The sequence below is a fragment of the Diabrotica virgifera genome, chromosome 6 (assembly GCF_917563875.1).
Source record: "Diabrotica virgifera virgifera chromosome 6, PGI_DIABVI_V3a".
In the NCBI taxonomy this organism is placed as follows: Eukaryota; Metazoa; Arthropoda; class Insecta; order Coleoptera; family Chrysomelidae; genus Diabrotica; species Diabrotica virgifera.
The window spans coordinates 151704286-151727454 of NC_065448.1; the positions used below are offsets into that span (position 1 = coordinate 151704286).

A 23169-nucleotide genomic window follows, 5' to 3' on the forward strand; every position below is an offset into this window, starting at 1 on the left:
TATTAATATAAGTCGTAATATAAGTACATATTTCAATTATTTTTTAGTCATTATGGCACAAAATATATTTTTCTTTATAAACAATACTTTTTCCCCTGTAAAAAATCACATTTCAAAAAATTTTTTATTATTAATTTTATTTACCATGGAATCCAGTTACTCCATGATTCCAGTTATAAATCCCAATTGGGTTACTGAGAAGGAACTCCAAGTATTCACTAATGCCAAATAAGGTTTATAACAAACAACTAAGTCTATTTTTCAAAAAAAAAATAAACAAATCGTACGCCACGCGTGTAGTTATGTTATAACTTGGTGCGCGGGTAGTTAAAGGTTAATAAAAAAATTAAAATATTTAAAAATTTCGAAAAACATCGATTTTTTTCTGTTTCTTTGCTTATAACTTTAAAACGATTCGTTTTGGAACAAAGTCGTACAGAAATAAAATAAAGATAATTGAATTTTGTATGATATACGACTGGTAAAAATGTCTTAAAAGGTATTACCTTTTCTGCAATATAGCAATAAATACAAAATAAGGGGGCAAAATAAGTCTGTTGTTATTCAATATTTTTTAACCACTTTGTTGGCAGTTAGAACCGTAGTAATTCGCTTAGGAAATTTTTTGTAACATACTTAAATCGTGTACCAAATTTCATTAAAATCGATTTAATAAATTTTGCATAATAAATTTGCAATCGAAATGTTTTTAAAACAGTTCAATTTTTTAAAAATCTTTCTGAACAAAACGTAGACCATTTAGAAGTTGGCTAATTTTTTACATATAAAGAGGTGCTCTACCTATCTAATACACTTTATATAATTAAAATCGGATTATTTAAGGGGCCCCAGCAATGTTTTTAATTTATAAACAATTTTTTGGCTTATAAAAAATAGCTTTGTTTAATAATAAAAAAATTAATTTTTAGCAATGCAAATAATTAAAACCGGTATCATTTGACTTAAACTTTCAAATGCTGTCAGCAGAATTGCTAATTTATTTTTTAATTAAACTTTTTTTTTTTTTTATTGAGAAATTCGCATCAACCCGAAGGTTATTAGCGAGGAGCAGATTTACAATATTAAATATTATATATTTACAAAATTAATAGCTTTTAAATAGTTTAACATATTTGTGAACGAACAATTTGCACCAAGTGCTTTCTCTAAGTTTGTTGGAATACCGTAAATTCTTCTTGCTGTGGAGAAAACTGGACAGTCTACAATTATATGTTTTACCGAGAGTTTAACGTTACACTGATCACATTTCGGTTCAGGTTCTTTTGTTATTAAGAACTTGTGTGTGGCACTGGTATGACCTAACCTAAGGCGGGTTATTGTCACTTGATCCCTTCTTTTGGTGGAGAAACATGTCCATGGTTTAATGTTCGGTTTAATATTCCAAAGATTGGACACTGAAAATTGCCACCGGTTTTGCCACTCACTTAGGATACGCGATTTGATAACACTTGAAACATCACTAGTTGTCACATATTGCACGATAGTAGAGTCAGCTGAGTTGACGGCTTCACGCGCACACTTATTTGCTTCTTCATTGCCTCTTATACCAATATGTGACGGGATCCAGATGAAGATTACCTCCTTATTACGATTTCGTATCTCGATCAGATTTTGTTTTATTTTTCCCAGAATGTAATTCTCTGGGTATATTTTTCCTATGGATTGTAGTGAACTTAGTGAATCAGTCAAAATGATGTATTTCTGATTTGGTGAGGATATAATATATGTCAGTGCCCCGTATATGGCATATAATTCTGCATTAAAAGTACTGCAGTGTATTGGCAACTTATATTTTTGGCACATATTCGAGGATATAACTGCTGCTCCCACGCCATCTGTTGATTTTGAAGCATCTGTATATATTTGAGAGAAGTTTGTATACTTTGATAATAAGTTTTGCAGATTTTGATGTATTATACTATGGTTAGTAGTATGTTTGTCCAATGAAGTTAAGGTGGTAATTATTTTTGGTACTCCCAAATTCCATGGCGTAGCAGGTTCAAAACTAACAGGATAGCAAGGAGGTAAGGTGGTGTTAAGAGATGAGAGATCCATTTTGATTCGGTGGTAGAAAGGTTTGTGTAGTCGTGGTTTATTGGAGAAAAATGTTGATAATCGGTTAAGGTGATCATATTTGAAGGTGTGGTTATTAGGATTTGCATTTGATTTAATTGCATAGGTTAACTTTAAGTACATTCTTCTGTAATACAGTGATGGTTCAGCTGCTTCACAATACAGGCTTTCTATTGGTGTGGTTCTGAAAGCTCCCAAGACAATGCGGAGTGCAGTATTGTGGATTGAATCTAAAATTTTAAGAGAAGACTCAGTAGCCGATGAATATGCTATCGCGCCATAGTCTAATTTAGATCTGATTAGAGTTCTGTAGAGAGAGAGCATAGTTTGTCTATCTGCTCCCCAGTCTTTTTTTGACAATGATTTAATGATATTAAGTCTTCCTTGGCATTCGATTGCCAGTTTCTTAATATGTTCTTTCCAATTTAGATGTTGGTCGAATGTCATTCCTAAAAATTTTACAGTATTTTTCCGAACTAACGAATTGTTATATAGTGAGAGTGAAGGGTGATTAGGGCAGCTTTTCTTTGAGAATAATATAAATTGTGTTTTTTCTGTAGAAAATTGAAACCCACAACTTTGCGACCATTTCTCTAGTTGATGTAAGAACGTTTGTAGCATATTCGTGATGTTTTCGATATTTTGACTTCTCGCATAGATAACAAGGTCGTCTGCGTATAAGAGACCTTTCAGTGGTAAGTTCATATTGGTTAGGACATCATTTATTGCTACTAAAAAAAGTGTAGGGCTTAACACTGATCCTTGTGGAATACCATTCTCTAGTTTTGTTTTTGGTGATAGCATACCATTAGTTTTAAGTTGGAATGATCTATTGGTAAGGAAATTGTTAATGAACGCTAGGCAGTGTCCCCTGATATTTAAATTATGTAGTTTCTTGACTATTAGGTGTTTCCAAGTGACATCATAGGCTCCCCTAATGTCAAAAAATATAGCGACGCATTTTTGATTGACAGCAAAAGCTTCAAGTATGTCATTTTCTAATGCTAAAATATTGTCTATTGTTGATCGATTTCTACGAAAACCACTTTGATTTGGAATGATTAGGTTTCGATTCTCAAGAGTCCATAAAAGCCTTTTATTTACAATTTTTTCCATTAATTTACCCATAGCACATGTCAAAGATATTGGTCTATATGAATTTGGATTACTTTTTGGATTGTTTGGTTTTAAAATTGGTATAATAATAGATTCTGACCATTTTGGTGGAAATTTATGTTGAGTCCAGATTAAATTAAATAACCTTAGTAAGTACTGGTGAGCGTTTGAAGGTAAATTTTTTATAAATTTTACCGGAATATCATCAGGTCCCGCTGCCGAATCTTTAAATGAGTTAAGGGCTTCGTTGTATTCTTCCATTAAAAAAGGAGAGTTTATAGGACTTTTATCTATCTCATCGAAGTTAATTAGATTACGTTCTTCATGTTGCTTAAGTGTAATAAAGCTCTGGTTATACTGGGTATTACTAGATCTGTGTTTATAAGTGTTAGCCATTTCTTCTGCGATTTCGTTGTCGGAGGTAATAACCTTATCTTGAATATTTAGCGAGTTGATTTTTAAATTTAAACTTTTTCCCGATATTCGTTTTATCTTCTTCCATATGTCACTCATAGGAGTAGAGCTGTTTATTTTAGAAACATAATCAATCCAGGATTGACGTTTAGCTGTCTTTATTGTCAATCTAGTTATGGCTCGAGTTCTCTTATATTCTAGTTGGTTTTCAAGTGATTTATTTCTTTTATATTTATTAAAGGCAGTTTTACTTTCTCTAATGACCTTTTTACAAGACTCGTTCCACCATGGAACTGGTGTTGAATGTTTCGTTGGAGCTGTTTTACCGATTGAGTTTTCAGCTGCCTTAATAATTATTTGGGTCAAATTGTCTAGACATTCTTCGACATTAATTATTGTTGTCGAGCACTTGTTTATATATGATTCTACCTGTTGGGCGAAATGCTTCCAATCGGCTTTATCTATTTTCCATTTGGGAGAGAAATGGGTTGTGCGTTTATGTTGATTGTTTTCTATAATTAATGGAAAATGGTCACTGTTGTATGTGTACTGCATTGGATACCAAGACAAATGTGGGTAAAGATCACTGTCACATATTGTTAGATCAAGTGGTGTAGCTTCTCCAGTTCTTATATTAAATCTAGTCGGGCTTCCGTCATTTAAGAGAGACAAATTAAGATGATCTATAATTTCTTCAATGGCGGTACCCCGTTGATCTTTATAAGCTGATCCCCAGATGTGATTATATGCGTTTAGGTCACCCAAAATGATTCGAGGAGTAGGAATTTGTTTAAAAAGATCCTCTAGTTCGTTTCTGGAAATTACTGCTCCAGGAGGTAGATATATGTTGAAAATGTTTATATTAGTTTTCCCAATAACGGTGACAGCAATGGCCTCTAAGTTAGTATTTAGAGGTATTCTTATCGAGTCATATGAATTATTAATTAAAATTGATACACCGCCACTAGCAATGTTTTGGTTAAGTCTTATTTGATTATGACAAACATAGTTTCTTAAGATTATATTTTGATTTGGTTTAAAATTGGTCTCTTGTAAACATACAAAATCTGGATTTTGTTCTGAAAGAATGATCTGTAGCATAGGTAAATTATTGAAATAGCCATTTATATTCCACTGTATTAATTTATTAAACTCCATTTTAATTTATTAAATTTATTTATTGATTTGTTTGTGAGGAGTCACTTTCTGTATCGGATACTAGGTCCTGTGGGATTTGCATCTGTAAGTGTTTTAGAAGAATTTTCCTTAATTTGGTATTTCGGGTCTTTGTAGATCTGTCTTGAGTATAGGGATATATTTTGTTTAACATATCGATGAGAGCTGTAAAGTTATCTGTATAATTGTCAACGGTAATAAGTGGATCGGGTGAACTCTTTATGTTTTGGAATAGGTCTGTTATCTGAACATAGCTTAGAACAAATGGTGGCGACTGCTGGTTTATGAATGCTTCTAGAGATTTTCCTTTATTTTGTTTTTTCTTTTTCTTGGGATTAAGTGCTATTTCTGCTGGATTGGTAAACATCGGTTTATCAGTGGTATCATTAGGGGGCGGGGGAGGACTTAAGGTATCGTCAATCGTTCTTTTTGAACTATTTTGTGAAGACTCAATATTCATATGTAAGGTAGTTGATTCGCTCTCAGTTTCTTTGGGGTTCAGTTGATTGTTTGTAGTTGGGGTAGCTGATTGAATTGAAACAGATGCTGGTGTGATGGTTGATATTTCTGGAGGATTTAATATTGGGTTTTTTTCTGCTGTGGTTGGAGCAATAGGATTTGGTTTTGGATTGATAAGTTCTGGTATGCTGGTTGATATTTCTGGAGGAGTGAATGTTGGGATGTTTTCTACTGAGGTAGAAGCGATAGGATTTGAGTTTGGATTGATAGGGTTTTTGCAGTTAGTTGCCGTATGACCATTTTGTTTACAGTTGTAACATGTCAAGTTGCCACTCGATAAGAATATTCTGTATGAAGTATTATCGTAGTTGATTAAAAACGATTCTGGGATTGTGAGGTCTGTTGGGCTGATAAAGATTTGCCTTCTGAAGCTCATTATATGACTAAATTCAGGTAACGGTGCACCACTTTTTAAAAAGGACATTGTAGATTGAATAACAAGTCCTATGGACTCGAGTTCTTTAATTAATACATCATGAGGAATTGATGGACAAACATTAGAGAGAATAATTCTTTCGGAAGGAGTTATATACCTTCGAGCTTGTATAATCTGATTGCTAACCACAATGTTGCCGTTATTTTCAGTCATGAATTTTTCTACGATATTTTCAGATGATAAATACAAACATATTCTATTGTTTGATAATCTAGAGCAGAATAGTATATTTTTTGGATGGATAATTTTTCCCAGCGGGAGGAGGTAATCTTGTATTTTCGCATCTTCAATGGAATTAAAAATGATTGCCTGGCGCTTAGAGGGATGTTTTTGTTGAATAAGGGCGGTAGAGTAACTTCTTGGTGTAGAATTATCCATTTGAGAATTTCCTGGTAAATTTATTTCACCGCTTTGTGACATCTTGATCGATTTTTAAACATTTCTAAGTACGGACCTGTCCCCGGCTGGGAAAAAAGCCGAGTGGACACACAGGTCGATGGTAATTAAATGTTTTTGTTTAACGTCAAGCAGATTTCGATATAAAAATTTACAATAATTTTAAATACTAATTAGATGTTTTCTGTGGAAATTACAGTAAAACTGTACTTACAAATTTGGAAAGTTGAGATTCAATTGATCACTAATAACTTCACCAAGTTTGGTTAAATCTTGAAAACTTATTCTCACTTAAATTGAACTATTTTGTAGAGCCAAAATAAACACACCGTTCCGACATACAGTCAGGATCGGCCTCCAATTAAACTTTATTCGCGTTCAAAAATTGCAATTTCTCGATTTTTTGAAAGTTCCACCGCGTTTATCTCGAAAACTATGCATCCTACGAAAAAACTTGTAAGAACATTTTTTGCTTAGAATTACCCAAGAAGTACAAAAAAAATGTTTTGTTTTGCGAAAAATCGATTTTATGTAATTCCTCAAGTTCTTTGTTTATAACAAGCTTATCGACATCCGGATCAACTGTTACCCAAAAAATTCGTGTTCTACGGGTCAAAATACATAAAAAAACTTGGGTAAGTCCATCTAAATAAAGGAGCCCGTAGCATCCCCTCCTGGCCACAGCACTAATTTGTTTATAAACCAAAAAATTGTTTATAATTTTAAAACATTGCTGAGGCTGCTTAAATAATCCGATTTCAATTCTGTAAAGTGCATTAGATAGGTGGAGTACTTCTTTATATGTAAAAAAATTTACAAATCTTTGTATGTCCTAGTTTTTGTTGTGAAAGATTTTAAAAATTTTAATTTTTTAAAAAAAGTTTAGATTGCAAAATTATTATGCAAAATCTAGTAAGTCAATTTTAATGAAATTTGGTGTACGGTTTTAGTATATTCCAAAAATTTTCTAAGCGAATTAGGAAGGTTCCAAGTGTAACCTAAGTGATGGAAAATCATCGAATAAAGACAGGCTTGTTTTGCCCCCTTATTTTATATTTATTGCTATTTTGAAGCAAGTGTGATAAATTAAGACATTTTTAACCAATCGTGTCTAATAGAAAATTTAATTATCTTTGTTTTATTCCTATAGGACTTTGTTCTAAAATGAATAGTTTTTAAGTTATAAGCAAAAAAAGTAGAAAAAAAAACGAATTTTTTTGAAATTTTTAAATATTTTATTTTTTTTATTAATGTTCTGGGCATATTTGAGAAGGAGCATAAATCAATTATTATTAACGAAGTTATCACCTAACTTTATCCGCAAAAATCTGAATGCCACCTCTTGTCCAGGGCGCATCTGTTTTGAGATGGACGTTGAGAGGTGACTCAAATTTTTTTGCAGAAATTGCTTGAAAATAAATCAAATAATAATATTTGAGTTATCCTCCCACTCAAAATGGTCCGGAACATTGTTTAAATAATCAAAATGTCAAAATATGAAGGAAAAATTCGATTTTTTTTATTGGTTTTTTGATTATAACTTTAAAACTATTCATTTCTGAGAAAAGTTGTACTGATATAAAAGTTGCGTAATTAAATTTTCTACAATATAAAATTGGTTAAAGATTTAAAAAATAGTCACCCTTGTTGCAAAATACCAATAATTGCGAAAAAACCATACAAAAACAAGTATTCGCATTTTACATTTTTCAACCATTTATGCTACACTTAGGACCTTCATATTTTACCCAGAAAAACTATATAATATAGTTAAACAACACTGTAAATTTCATTAAGATCGGTTTAATAAATTTTGCAAAATAAATTTTGCAATCCAGCTTTGGCAAAAAAAAATTCATTTTTTAAAATGTTGCAGGACTGAAAATAAAGCAGATAGCAAGTTTAATTGTTTTTTGCTTATAGAAGTGTCCTGTACCTTTTATTTGCAATTTGCAAAATTAAAATCGATTAATCACCACGGCGTCAGGAAATTTTTTAAATAAAAATTAATTTTCAAATTAAAATTAAAATTAATAAAATTCACACAAGTTGATTTCCATCAAAATTTCTTCCAATCTTTATCTAATGTATTATTTTCTTACTCTATATTTTGTTGTATTTTAATATTTTAATTCCACAAAAATCAAACTAATTTTATTATTGTTTGTGAAATATTGTTTAAACAATTGCATATGTTTAAAAATAATAAACTTTTATTCTCTAAGTTAAAATATATGAACAAAGAAAGTGTTTGCTAAAAAACTGTTATTTCAAAGGATATAGTATGTGTTTTTATTTTGCAATAAACAAATTTATTTATTTATATCGAAATGTAATAAAAATTAAAATGTATCAATCATTATCAAAGGTCATTGGAATGCTCAATCAGAGCAAACTATCCCCTGTCCTGCGCGTAGCACCAATAATTAATGTTTATTTTAAAAAAAATTCTTGACGCCGTGGGTGTTGATCGATTTTAATTTTGCAAATTGAAAAGAAAAGGTACAGTACACTTCTATAAGCAAAAAAAAATTCAATTTGCTATCTGCTTTATTTTCAGTCCTGTAACATTTTGAAAAAATGAATTTTTTTTCCGAAAGCTGGATTGCAAAATTTATTTTGCAAAATCTATTGAACCGATCTTAATGAAATTTACAGTATTATTTTACTGTATCATAAAGTTTTTATGGGTGAAACATGAAGGTCCTAAGTTTAGCATAAATGGTTGAAAAACGTAAAATGCGAATACTTATTTTTGTATGGTTTTTTCGCAATTATTGCTATTTGGCAAACAGGGTGACTATTTTTTAAATCTTTAACTAATTCTATATGGTAGCAACTTTAATTACGCAACTTTTATGTTAGTATAACTTTTCTTGGAAATGAATAGTTTTAAAGTTATAATCAAAAAACGAAGAAAAAAATCGAATTTTTCCTTAATTTTTTGACATTTTGACTACCATCCATATAGGTATTTTAATTGTGCATGATAGTTGTTAATGTCCAAGTAATGAAGCTTACAATAGAACAGAACCTCGCAATTTTTACAGAATGGATCGATTTGCTTGAAAATTTGAGAATAAGTAGTGGATAGTCCAAGGATCAAAATCTATATGATGTCGAAAGGCGCTTTTACCATGGGGGTGGTTGCCTCCCCATCTCGGGGGTGAAAATATTTTATTATATTTAGACCGCAAATGTTATTAAAAACATTTATTCTAAGCAAAAAATGTTCTATACATTTTTTTGATAAAATCAATACTTTTCCATTTATTCGCTATCGAAAGTATTAGTTTTATATCGAAAAAATCAATATTTCTAATCAGTTTTCTGCTAATAACTCAAAAAGTTTTCGTTTTATCAAAACAACTTTGCTTAATAAAATGTACCTTTTGAAAAAATAAACAAATCTGGCTTTTTTAATTTATTTTTAAACCAATTGTAATCGAGCTATACTTTCTTATATGTTGGCTCTTCTTCGTCAAATGTTAAATATTGTAGATTCAAAGCCAAACGACGGAAAACTATGCATTTTTCGAGGATAACTCGTTGAAACTAATTTAAAGTATTTAAAAATATTTATCTCTAGAAATAAAAAAAGTCTCCAGCTCAAAAATTAAAATTAAGTTACTTAAGTAAATTAAGTAATTAATGAAAAGAATGTCTGTCCCTATTTTTTTCAGCAAAGAATTTATCACCAGCCCAATTAACATTAGTCATTGACCCTATTTGGCCTTCTTTATTTATGTATTATTTATAGGTTCTAGAAGTTTGACCGGCTTAAAATTATTAGTTTTTAATAAAATGGAGTTAAAATCGAATAATTAATTTTTGTAGTTTGTAAAAAATGCCCTTTTCTTCGGAATAGAAAGATTAGCATCAGAGATACGAAAAAATGTTTAAATATGAAATTGTAGTGCAGCGGTGCTCAAAGGGTCGATCGCGATCGACCGGTTGTTCGTCAAAGTTTTTGAAGTCGATCGCGATTCACTGAAAAAAGATACAAATGGGAAAAGACGGGGACTGTGCTGACTCACCACACTTGCTGACTCTTTTGTCAACAAATTAAAACTATTGATTGATCAAAGGAAGAGAAAGGAGTTAAACAACATTCCATTGTTGAAAAAAGGGTAACCGCTCAGTTGAATTATGTGTATTATGAGATGGAGCTCCAAGCAGGTCGTAGCGACTTAAAGAAGCTTCGCTAATTTTTAAAAACTGACAAATATTGTAAGGAAGAAAAGCTATAAAACAGCTGAATGGCATTTGGTGGAGTACAGGATTGCAAAATCAGACAAAGAAAAAAATCTACCAAACTATCATGGAAGGAATTGTCCTGTACAACTCGGAAGTGTGGGAAGTAAAAGACCGACAAAATAAACGACTACAAGCTTTAGAAATGGACGCGCTTAGAAGAAGCTGCAGAATATCTAAACTGCAGCATATCCCAAACGAACAAATAAAAGAAAGAATGGAAGTAGAAAATGATATTATAGACAGAATAGAACAAAAAAGATTGATATGGTACGGGCACGTCCAGAGAATGGGACCAACAAGATGGCCCAAGAAAATTATCCAGTATGCACCACCCGAGAGAAGAAAAAGAGGCAGACCGAAAAGAACATGGTTACAAGATGTAGAGAAAGCAATGAACAGTAGACAACTCAACGAGGAAGATATTCGTGACCGAAAAGCATGGCGAATAGGATGCGGGAAACGGCGAATGTCTAACATTCATGTCTAATCCATTTTCTTGTGAAGACGTGGAAAAAATTGCCACTGAAATATCCGTTAGGTACTTTCAATATGGAGATCATTTTCGTCCAAAATGAGTTACTGAAAATAAAAGTCCAGAGCGACCGATACGAAATTTTGGTGTTTTATATCCCCTGACAAATATTCCTCTTTGAGGCAAGTAGCTCTTCAGCTCACAGCATTCTTTGGATCAACGTACTTGTGTGAGGGTCACATTTTCTTAAATGAAGGTGGTAAAATTAAAGTGTCGTAATCGGCTAACTGACGAACATCTCTAATCATGCTTCCTTTTGGTAATTACGTACCATCATATATGAAAAATTTGTGGATATGCAGTGCCATGTATCAACATCCAAATAAAATTAAGATGAAAAACATTGCTGTAATTACAACTCTATGTAGTTGCAACGTTTTATCAAATAGAAATGTGCAATAAAATTTTTTATTTTCAAAATTGCTTTCTTGCCTAGCAGTCGATCGCTGGACGCTTGCAGTTTATGTGGTAGATCCCTCGCAGTATAAGTCTGAGCACCACTGTTGTAGTGTATCTAATTCCCCAGAACAGGGTTTGCAAAAATTTTTCTTATGGCAAATATTGAGTGATCTCTTGACAATTGTGTGTGTTTTGTGTTTTATTGGCACTGGTTCTCACAACCAACTGGCCAGTCAATTTCATAATTGGTTTTTAGACTATAACTTATCACTAACTCAGGGGAGTAATGTGTAGTTTGTGTGTTGAGTAAGTGTCTTGTTACTTTGCAAAGTCGACGTCTTTGTCTTTGCAAAGAGACGCTAATTGTATCCGAACGTCTGCGGTCCCTCCGGTGAATACCGATCCCGCAAGGACATAAACTATTTTCATTCATTAATTTATAATAAGCGAAAAATCTCTGATCCTGGTGAGATTCGAACTCACGACCTTTTCGGATTGTTCAATCCATAGGCAGGATTTGACAATTAAAACTTGTAATAACATGCAAAAATCACCTTTACCAACCCTTTCGAAGTCGCCTCTTTTTGAGACTGAGGATTTTAAAAAGATTTAATATTAATAGCCTTATAGATCTCATAAAAACCTATAAAATTCTTTATCACCAAACTTTCTAAGATAAAAAATTAAAAAGTTACGGTTAAAAAATCAATATATTTAAAATAAAAAGAGAAATGCAATTGGAAGCATCATAATGTAAGTTAGCGGTATTTCTAGTCATTGGCCTTATTCATTCTTCTTTATTTATGTATTATTAATAGATTCTAGACGTTTGACTGGCTTATAATGATTAGTTTTAAAAAAAACTGGAGTTAAAAGCGAATAACGAATTTTTGTAGTTTGAAAAATGCCATTTTCTTCAGAATAAGCATCAGAGATACGAAAAAATGATTCAATATGAAATTGTAGATTATTTGATTTCCAAGATCTTGGTTTGAAAAAACTTTTCTGTGGCAATTGAGTGAATTGTAAATGAGTACCTATACCGAAAAACATTGATTTCTTAGATATAAAACTTACACATTCGATAGCGGATAAATCGAAAACTATTAATTTTATCAACAAAATGTATAGAACATTTTTTGCTTAGAATGAATGTTTTTTTCAACTTTTACGGTCAACATATAATAAACATTTCCAACCCCCGAGATGGAGTGGCAACCACCCCCATGGTAAAGGCGCCTTTCGGCATCATATAGATTTTGATCCTTTGACTATCCACTACTTATTCTCAAATTTTCAAGCAAATCGATCCATTCTGTAAAAATTGCGAGGTGAAAAGCTTCAGTTCCTGGACTATTATCATCTTCAGAATCTTCGGACATCATCGTTTATCATTTATTTATTTTTAATTAAAATGACTTTTACAGGGGCATGTGGCGTGGTGCAAAAACGATTCTGACAGTGCTAATAAGAGAGAACAGAAAAATAACAATACCGAAACTTTTTCAAAAAACGGTGCGGAGGAAAGGAAATAAAATTGCTTTTTATTTTGAGAATGAGCAATGGACATTTAACAAGGTAAACTTTTTTATTTTTTTTATTAAATATCAGTGCCTACGTCTAAATACCCGCATAGCAATAGTAATAGTAAGGAGTAAGTCAATTCAGCCACCAAAAAAGACAGATATTGCAGTTGTTACAGCTTATAAAATATGCCAATATTAGGAAGACATAAGAATTTAACATTGAATTCTATCACCTATTTGTGAACTACGAGATCGTTAAGAGAACATTATCAATGAATGCGTTAGTTTGGTGCATCAGAAAAAATTATCCGAGTATGACATATCCGAGTATAATGATAATGGTAGGGGAGCCCAAGCGGGGATTTTTGCAGTTACTCGAGCGCGTCAGATTATCATATGGGGAGAAACGTGGTACCCTGCAGATGTACCTCTGCCATATATTGGCTCTTAACACAGGGGAGTTCGTTTAGGGGGGCCCGAAAAAAATAATATATCCTTACAAATACTCGAAATTGTCAGATTAAGATAAGGTAAGTTAAGTACATGCAAATCGGTGTATATTTAAAAAATCTGACGATTTGAGCGGGGCGTAAGGGAATTGGTGAGTCACAAAGTTTCACAAGAAAAAGGCGAATATTTCGCGAAATGAAAGTCAGATCGAAAAACTAAAAACTACACGTTCAATATTTTTCAAAAATCTATCGATAGATACCAAACACGACCCCTCGCAGAGAGGAGTGGGGGGTAAATTTTAAATTTTAAATACAAATCCCGCGATATTTAGTAAAATAAACATCAGATCGAAAAACTGCAAAATACACTTATTTAATATTTTTGAAAAATATATCGAATGGTACCAAACGCGACCCCCCACGTAGGTGGGGTGGGGGTTACTTTAAAATCTTAAATGGGAGCCCCCATTTTTTATTGCAGATTTGAATTCTCTGCATAAAAATAAGCAACTTTTATTCAAAACATTTTTTCAAATTATGGATAGATGGCGCTATATTCGGAAAAACGATTAATGGAAATGGAAAATTAAATTAAAAAATGGCAAGCGCCCGCTAAAATGGAAAATTTTACTTAACTTTTTTTGGTTTTAGGACCTAATAATCACAACCCAATAGGTCCCCAAAGCGCTCGAGTGACTGCACATTTAGCATACTTTGCTCCCCTACCATAATGACAATGTTTAACTTAAAAGCAAGTGGTAAGATACAGGCAAATGTTAAGATAAAAGCAAGTGTTAAGATACAGGGATAGAATTCTAGAAACGTTGAGATAAAGGATCAACTCAAGGGAATGCGCTGAATTGCTGCCTTGGAAAAGTCAGCACAAGACACCTGAATTAGAAACGAAGGTACTATTTACAATAGATCGATACAAATTTTATGGTACGCTGATGATATTGACATAATATGGCGTAGCGTGTGTCATGGTGGACAATATCTCGTAGCCTTGGAAACGGCCGCTAAACAGGTCGGTCTAGTCTTCAACGAAGTCAAAACACTAATACATGTTGGTTACTAAGGATCATATAGCAAATGAGAAACGGCAAACAGACTTTGGAAGTAACATATTTGAACGTGTAGACAGGTTTATATACCTTGGCTAGCTTGTGATTAGGTACTATCAACAAAACAATCCAAGAAATTAAAAGGCTAATAAACTTTACACAAAGAGCACACTATGGACTCCAAAAACATTTCCAGTTAAGAAACATCCGAAGAAGAACTAAAATTATTATATTGAAATCACTGCTTAAGTCGGTTCAAACATAAATGGAACAGAAACATAGACTCCGCATCCGCATAGACATCCAACTAAAATACTCCGCAAAATATTTGGAGCATTAAACGACTAAGGACAGTGGCTCAAAAAATAGCTGTGTTCAATAAAACACAGCTACTCACATGGACTGACACGTATGAATTCCAAACAACAAGATCGCTAAAAAGCTAACCAGAGGAGCACCTGGAGAAAGAAGAAAAATACAACAAATTAGGTGGTTTGATGCAGTTTAGGCCGACTTAGGGGTATTAAAATCAGAAGATAGTAACAGGTGGCCAGAAATCGAAGAGAATGGCGGCGAATTTTGCAGAATGTCAGGTTTCACAACGGATTGTCGAGCTAAAAATAATGATGAATATTACAAAAAGTCTACACAGTGGTAAGCATTATCTACGCTTTATTAGGCCAACACAGTGTTGAATGAAAATTTGCTTGTTTGTAGCTCTGCATCTGGGTGTGCTTCATGACTAAAAACTTAAAATTTGGTTTTGTTTTAGTTTATATTCATGCCTATTTCCTACCTCTATAGCACAGTCAAGCAGAATTTATAGAATTTCAATATTATCTGACAGAATTATTGTATGGTCCACGTATCTAAAGTATTTCACCGTTGATTTATATTCCATATGTCTGTCTCTCAAGTGCATTTTTAAATAACTGGTCCGGGTAAATATTGAACAGTTTTGACGACAAAATGCAACCTTGTCTGACTCCTCGTTGTATGGAAATTTTGTCGGTATAGTTATCTCCAATTTGTACGATAGCACTTAGATTCCAGTACAAATTTTTAATGACGTGAATATCTTTGTCATATTTATATTCCTATATTTTTCAGCACCTGCATTAATTTTATATGCTGTATTTTATCGAATGCCTTTTCGAAGTCCACGAAGCATGCAAATACATATTTTCTTTGGTCAAGGCATTTTTGTAATAGGATGTTAAGCGCTAAAAGTGCCTCCCTGGTTCCCAAGCATTTCTAAAACCAAATTGGGTATCTTCGAGATCTTCTTCGCATTTGGGTCTAATCATGTTTATATGTATTTTAAATCTTTGGTTCGTCTAGATATTGATTTCTTTGTAGTTTTCTGTACGTCGTTGACTATGTGTCATGTCTGTCATACCTACATCCGTTAAAATGGATGTAGTGGAAAAAGGGTATTATAAACTGGATAAAGGCTGATTTGTGTTACACCGGGACGTGGACGGCACGACCGACACCAGAACAATAGAAATCGCACGTCCGCGGCGCTTCCCGGTGTCGCTCCGTCCCGCTGTAGCATAAACTAGCCAATGCTTTTCATATCACACGATTCTTCAACGTGCCTCGTCCCGTCCACGTCCTAGAGTGGAAGTGAGTGGGCTACCTGTTTTATGAATGAATAATATACATATTTGTGTAACTAATTGGTATTTAATTGTTGTTTTATACTGCCTTTTGTTTTAATTTCTTAAAAAATTACCGAGATATGTATGTACCATGTCTGATCTGTTGAAATAGCATCAAAGTAATCGCTATAACACTTATCATTTTAGTAGCGTTGATAACAAAACTAATTTCGTAATTATAATTTATATGCATAGATAGTTTTTAAGTGACAAGGAGACTGTTGACCTTATCCATGTAACGTACAGTAAAGCAATCAAGTATTTTATGTAAATCTCCTTTGCCCTCATACTATCTAGCTAACTTTTGCATAATTAAATATTTTTTTAATTAAAATTCAATCAACAAACTCAGAGCTATTGTTATACTTACGTTAGTTTGTTCATTTATTCCTATAATTTCTACAGTGTGTCCCTAACTAAAATTACATTTGTTAAACGGTTGTTTAAGAAATTTCTTATTCTTCTTCATGTACCATATCCTTTCAGAACGTTGGCTACCATCACAGCTATCTTAATTTTATTCACTGTCACTACTGCTATTTTCTCTTACATAATATTTTGTAGCAACCTCTATTTTGGAACTATCACTACATGTCCGAAATACTCCAGCTTACTCTTCTTGATGCTTTTTATAACCTCAGTAGTCTTGCTCTCTAGTATTGTGGATTTTCGAGTCTTCTTCGCCCAATAAACTTTTAAAATTCTTCTATAGCATCACATTTCGACAGCCTCAAGACGATTTAGATCACTTTTATTTAAAGTCCAAGACTGGGCACCATAAAGTAAGACCGAGAACACGTAGCAACGAAGTAGGCGGATCAGCAATGTCAATTTTAGGTCTCTGTTCATAATACCGTGGGCATTCTTCTTAAAGCGGCTCTGGCCTGCTCAATTTTGGATCTACTATTAATCTCACCGTGACTCTCTTCGTTACAATTTAACTGATATCCAAGGTAAACAATTGCTCAAGTTTTGTACTATTTATATAGGGTGAGGCAGATAAAGGGCCTATTAGAAATATCTCGAGAACTAAAAGTAACTGAATTATGAAAATTGGTATAATGGGGTTTTGAAGACTGATCTATTTAATGAAAATATTTTCATCTACTTGGTACTTCCGGTTATACCGGAAGTTGCTTATAACTTCGTTTTTCTAAATGGAACACCCTGTATATTTTGACATTTTGGGATTCTCCTCGATTTCTTCTTTCTTAAAATATAATGTTTTGTAAATTATACAGGGTAGGTTAAAAGATAATTACGTTTTCTTATTAATTTCGTAGCAATATTCACACCCTGTAGGATTGTAGTAGTTTGACATAATAAACTTTATTTATGTTCAAATGATTTTCAATATAGTCTACTATTGTTAGCAATTATTAGTATAGCTAAATTTTTAATTTTAGTATACAGGGTGGGTCTAAACTCGGAATGAGTATTTTCTGAGTTTTCTTAAATGGAACACCCTATATTTTAGTATTGTAGTGAAATGATATTTCATGGTAGTTTTTTATTTCTTAAGCATTCCCTATACCTAACTGCTTTAATTTGTGCTTAATTGTTAATCACACCAACAATCTTAACTTCGATGGTATTTTGACAGTTCGACCATTATTGGCAATTTTAAGTATCAGTCTAGATTAATATGTATTTATTTCCAAAAAATTATTTGTGATTGAATATTTTCACGGCCAACCTAATACAATTTCACATATTTTGTGTTGCAATTAATGTTTTGCTTGAATTACCAATAACTCACAAACTAAAGCAGTTAGGTATAGTGAGTGCTTAAGTAATTAAAATGTACCATAAAACAACATTTCATTACAATACTAAAATACAGGGTGTTCCATTTAAGAAAACTCAGAAAATACTCATTTCGTGTTTCGACCAACTCTGTATACTAAAACAAAAAATTTAGCTATACTAATAATTTTTAACAATAGAAGACTATACTAAAAATCATTTTAACATAAATATAGTTTATTATGTCAAACTACTACAAGCCTACAGGGTGTGAATATTGCTACGAAATTAATAAGAAAACGTAATTATCTTTTAACCTACCCTGTATAATATTACAAAACCTTATATTTAAAGAAAGAAGAAATCGAGGAAAATCCAAAAATGTAACAATATACAGGGTGTCCCATTTAAAAAAACGAAGTTACAATCAACTTCCGGTATAACCGGAAGTAGCGAAGAGACCAAAATATTTTCATTAAATAGTTCACACCTCAAAACCCCTGTATAACAATTTTCATGATTTTCTTACCTTTAGTTCTCGAGATATTTCTAATAGGCCCTTTATCTGCCTCACCCTGTATATAGACGGTTTTACCATAAAATGGTGCTTGCAAAATTTTTGCTCAAATTACCACAAAACAAGAAAAAACCACCCAAGTACTTCGAAAAACTAAACATTGAGTCTCTAGAGAACCAAAACACAAAATGGCTGTATAAAATGCTTTTAGAACAAAGATTTGAGATAAACCCAGTAACAACAGGTGAAGGAGGAAATGAGACATGGGCAAAAATAGAATATAATATTACAAGCCGCAAAGGAAAGCATAGGGGTCAGAAAAATTATCCTGAATGCAACAAGAATATCAAAGCCCTGCTTCAATACTGAAATAAGAGATCTAGCGTATGAGAAGAGGAAAGCATACCTACAATACTGCAATAAAAAGGGAATATTAGACACGCTTTACCAAAGAAATGGAACACGATTTGTATGGGACGCAAAGAAAAGTTTGGAAAATACTAAAAAATAGGAAAAACCCCATTAACGAATATAGAAGTTTAAATAAAATAGAAGCAGAACAATGGACCGCCTATATAGAAGAACTATATAAGGAAGATACTATAATACCTGAAGAAGAGGAAGAAACAGGAAATGAAGACGAATCCAACATATTGACACAGAACTAGAAATCACAAAATAAGAAATAAGAAATAACATACGTAAATTAAAAAACAGAAAAGCACCAGGACCAGATGGGATACCAAATGAACTCCTGAAATACGGAGGAGAAACCTTAATCGAAAACATAGAGATCCTCTTTCAAGAAATAATATGTAGCCAGCCCAGACAAGTGGAGGACGAGTATAACAATACCTATACACAAGAGAGGAAACAGCAAAGACCCTAGCAACTACCGTTCCATTACCTTGCTGAGCACAACTTTTAAACTCTTAACAAAAATACTTGCCAATAAAATAAATGAAGAATACACAATTAGTGAGGAACAACAAGGTTTTCGGAAAAATAGGTCCACAATAGACGCCATATTCATAGCCAGACAAATTGCTGAGAAAGCACTGGAATATAATAAACCTGCATTTATGCGCTTTATCGATCTGACTAAGGCCTTCGATTGTATAAGAATGGAACAAGATGATAAGGATAATTAAAAACATTAATACGAAGGACCAAATCAGAATAAAAGTTGAGAATGAACTAACATCGAAAGTAGAAATCAACTCGTGAATCTGACAAGGGGAAAGCTTTAGCCTATTTCATTTTATTTAGTCATGGACAAAATCATAGAAAACATTTAAGGTACTGGAAAAGGATATAAGATGGCGGAAAAACAAATAAAAATCCTCTGTTATGCTGACGACGCAATCTTAATCTCCGATAACGAGGATAACCTACAGCGAATGGCACAAACTTTCAATACAGTGGCGAAGAACTACAACATGAAAATATCAACAGCTAAGACAAAATCCCTAGTAGTGTCAAGGGAACCCATAAGATGCAAATTAGTAATTAACAACAAACTAATTGAACAAGTCTCGAGATTCCAATATCTGGGAATCGAAATATGTAGTTATGGAGATGTTAAAGAGAGCGTCCGAAAGCAAGCAAATAAAGCCAATTACGTGTTAGGATGTCTGAGGGATGTCATCTGGAGAAACAAAGATATGAGGCTGGAAGGGAAAGTACGCATATACAAATCATGTGTAAGACCCATCATGACGAACGCGATAGAAACAAGATGTGACACAGCAGAACCAAGAGGATACTGAGAACATCAGAAATGAGAACGCTGAGGTCAATAACTGGGAAAACACTGAGAGACCGAATTAGGAACGACAGAATAAGAGATCTCTGTAACATACAAGATATAGTACGGTGGGGAAGACAGAGACGACGAGAAATCAGCATGTGACGAGAATGGACAGCGAGAGAATAGCCCGTATAGCCAGGTATTCTAAGCCAACAGGCAAGATACCAATAGGAAGGCCCTTTAAAAGGTGGCGAGATAGCTGTCAGTCAACATCACAGCTATGTACGAATACAAGCTCAACATCGGTTAAGAACAGGCCAAGAGGCCTATTATAAGAAGAAGAATAAGATATATAGACGGTTTTATATTCTGTTTACTTATTATAGTTTATATTATTACGAGTTTTTTGGTTTTCCGTATGTTCAGATCCAGACCAGCTTCCTTACAGAGCTCTCAATGACTCAGTCAAGTAATTGATTTTCAGAAAGCGCGTTTCTGAAAATTCTCTCGGAATAAACGTTGAAAAGCAGGGACTACAAGAGGCATCCCTGCCGCACTTCTCTTTTAATATTAAGCCTGTGATTCCAAACCGTCTAATAAAAGTGATGTTCGATTCCAATACAAATTTGCAATTATTCGAACGTCCCTGCCATTTTTAACATTATTCCTTTTTAACTGTCCTTCTTATCAGAAGCCTCTTTTTTCTTCTTCTTTTGCCCTTTAATTCGTCCAATTTTGAACATAGGCTTCCCCCAGTTTCCTCCATTCGCTTCTGTTTACTGCTTTCTGTTTCCAGTGCGTTCCTCCTATCTTTTTAATGTCGTCTCCCCATCTCATCTGGGGTCGTCCTCTTGCTCTCTTTCCTGTCCATAGTCTCCATTGTTGTATCGTGGTATTCCACCTATTGTCCATTTGTCTCTCGTTATGACATACGAAGCTCCATTTTAGCCTGGCTATATGTTGTCCTGCGTCTTTGACTTTTGTTTTATTTCTTAGCCAGTTGTTTTGCTTTTTGTCTGTCAATTTTACTCCTAACATTGCTCTCTCCATTGTTTTTTGTGTCTTCATTATTTTATCCATGTTTGCCTTGGACACGGTCCAAGTTTGGCATGCGTATGTGAGAATTGGGAGTATGCACTGGTCAAACACTCTTGTTTTTAAGTATTGTTGTATTTTTTTATTCTTTAGGACCCATTATAATTTTCCAAATCCTGCCCAGGCTAATCTGACCCTTCTTTTTACCTCCGCTGTTTGGTTTTCCTTATTTATTTTTATCATCTGTCCCAAATGTATATTATATAATCATCAACCGCTTCTATTGTGGTGTCGTTTAGTATTACGCTTCTATTATGTTGTGTGTTTGTCATTGTTTTTGTTTTGGCAAAATTCATTTTTAGACCTATTTGTTCGGATTCATTTGCTAGTTCGGTTAGCATGGTTTGTAGTTCTTCAAAACTTGATGCTATGGCTACTACATCGTCTGCATATCTTAGGTGGTTTAGTTTCTTTCCATTTATGTTTATTCCCATGTTTGTCCATTCCATTGTTTTGAAAACATCTTCCAGTGCTAATGTAAATAGTTTAGGAGAAATAACATCTCCCTGTCGCACTCCTCTGTTAATTGGTATGCGCTTCCAATTGTACTGTCATTGTTGCTTTCTTATATATATTGTGTATTAGCATTCTGTATCTGGAATCTATTCTACAGTTGTTTATAGCTTTTTCTATTGCCCACATTTCCACTCTGTCAAATGCTTTTTCGTAGTCAACGAACGCTAAGTGCAGATCTATATGGTATTCTTTAGATTTCTCTATTAGTGTCCTAATTGTTAAAAGATGGTCAGTGGTGCTATATCCCCTTCGGAATCCTGCTTACTCTACTGGTTGATATGAGTCAATTTGTGTATTAGCCTGTTGTTGATAATCGTCATGAATAGTTTATACGTTTGCGACAGCAGTGAGATGGGTCTGTAATTTTTTATGTCCTTTCTGTCGCCTTTCTTAAATAGCAGGATTGTAAGACGTTCGTTCAATTCTTCGGGTATTTCTCCTTTATGTAGACACTGATTAAATAGATTTCTTAATGGTTGTATGATTTATTCTCTCCCTTCTTTCAACATTTCAGCAAGGACTCCATCTGGTTCTGGTGCTTTGTTGTTCTTTAATTGTGATAGTGCTGCTTCTATTTCATAATTTTCTATTTTTGGTAAAGTTTCTGAGTTTACATTCGTGATTGTTTTCTTGATATATTCCTGAGTGTTGAGGTTTGCGTCTTTCTTTGCGGTGTATAGTTCTTTACAAAACCTTTCTACTTCTTCTGATATCTTATCTTTTCTCCTCTCTTCCCGTCCTGTTTCATCCTTTATTGAAATGAGTAGTGGTTTCCCTAAATTTGGTCGTAAGCATTTTAGGCCCTTATTTCTCTCAATTACTTTCTCGATTTCATTTTCAGTGTGTTTTCTTAGATCCTCTCTGGTTTTTCTCCTAATAAGTTTGTTTAGTTCTACGTATTCTACTGTTTCTTTTGTTTTCGCTTATTACTTTTCGTCTACTTTCCATTAATTTAACTGTCCCCCTACTTAATCTATTTTCTTTTGTTCTTAGTTTTTTGGCAGTTTTCATTCCCGCCTCTAAGAGTTTTTCTTTCATTTCTTCATTAATCTTATTAATTTCTGACTCTTCCTTTGCTACTTGTTGTTTATAGTTTTCCCTTAAAGTCTGTCTATATTCTTCTGCGTTTTGTCTTATTCTGCTATGGTCAATATCCGTTGGTTTTCTTCTAGATTTCTGCGTCTCTAGTTTGCCTATTTTTATTTTGACTCATAGTATGCGGTGGTCGCTGCCAGTTGAGAATTTATTAAGTGCAGTTACGTCTTCGAAGATTTGCTTATTTTGGGAGATGAAGTAGTCTATTTCATTTTTTGTCACCCCATTTGGGGAGATACATGTCCATTTTCGGTTTGACTTCTTATTAAAGAATGTATTTATTGCATGAAGGTTTTGTTGTTCCAAATATTCTAGTAGTCTTTCACCCCTAGTATTCCTTGATCCAAGTCCGTAATTTCCTATTTTGTTTTCAGAATCTTCCATTTTCTTTCCGATTTTTGCGTT

The 23169-nt window shown here is 33.3% G+C and overlaps 1 protein-coding gene across 1 annotated transcript in view; it reads left to right on the forward strand.

The window, feature by feature from the left end:
• The window catches only part of LOC114332567 (long-chain fatty acid transport protein 4), a gene marked incomplete in the record, with an annotated part of 350190 nt that overhangs the window by 286869 nt on the left and 40152 nt on the right, over positions 1 to 23169 (forward strand). The window contains 1 exon segment of the mRNA XM_050654162.1: positions 12767 to 12917. Coding sequence (XP_050510119.1) covers positions 12767 to 12917 — 151 coding nt within the window.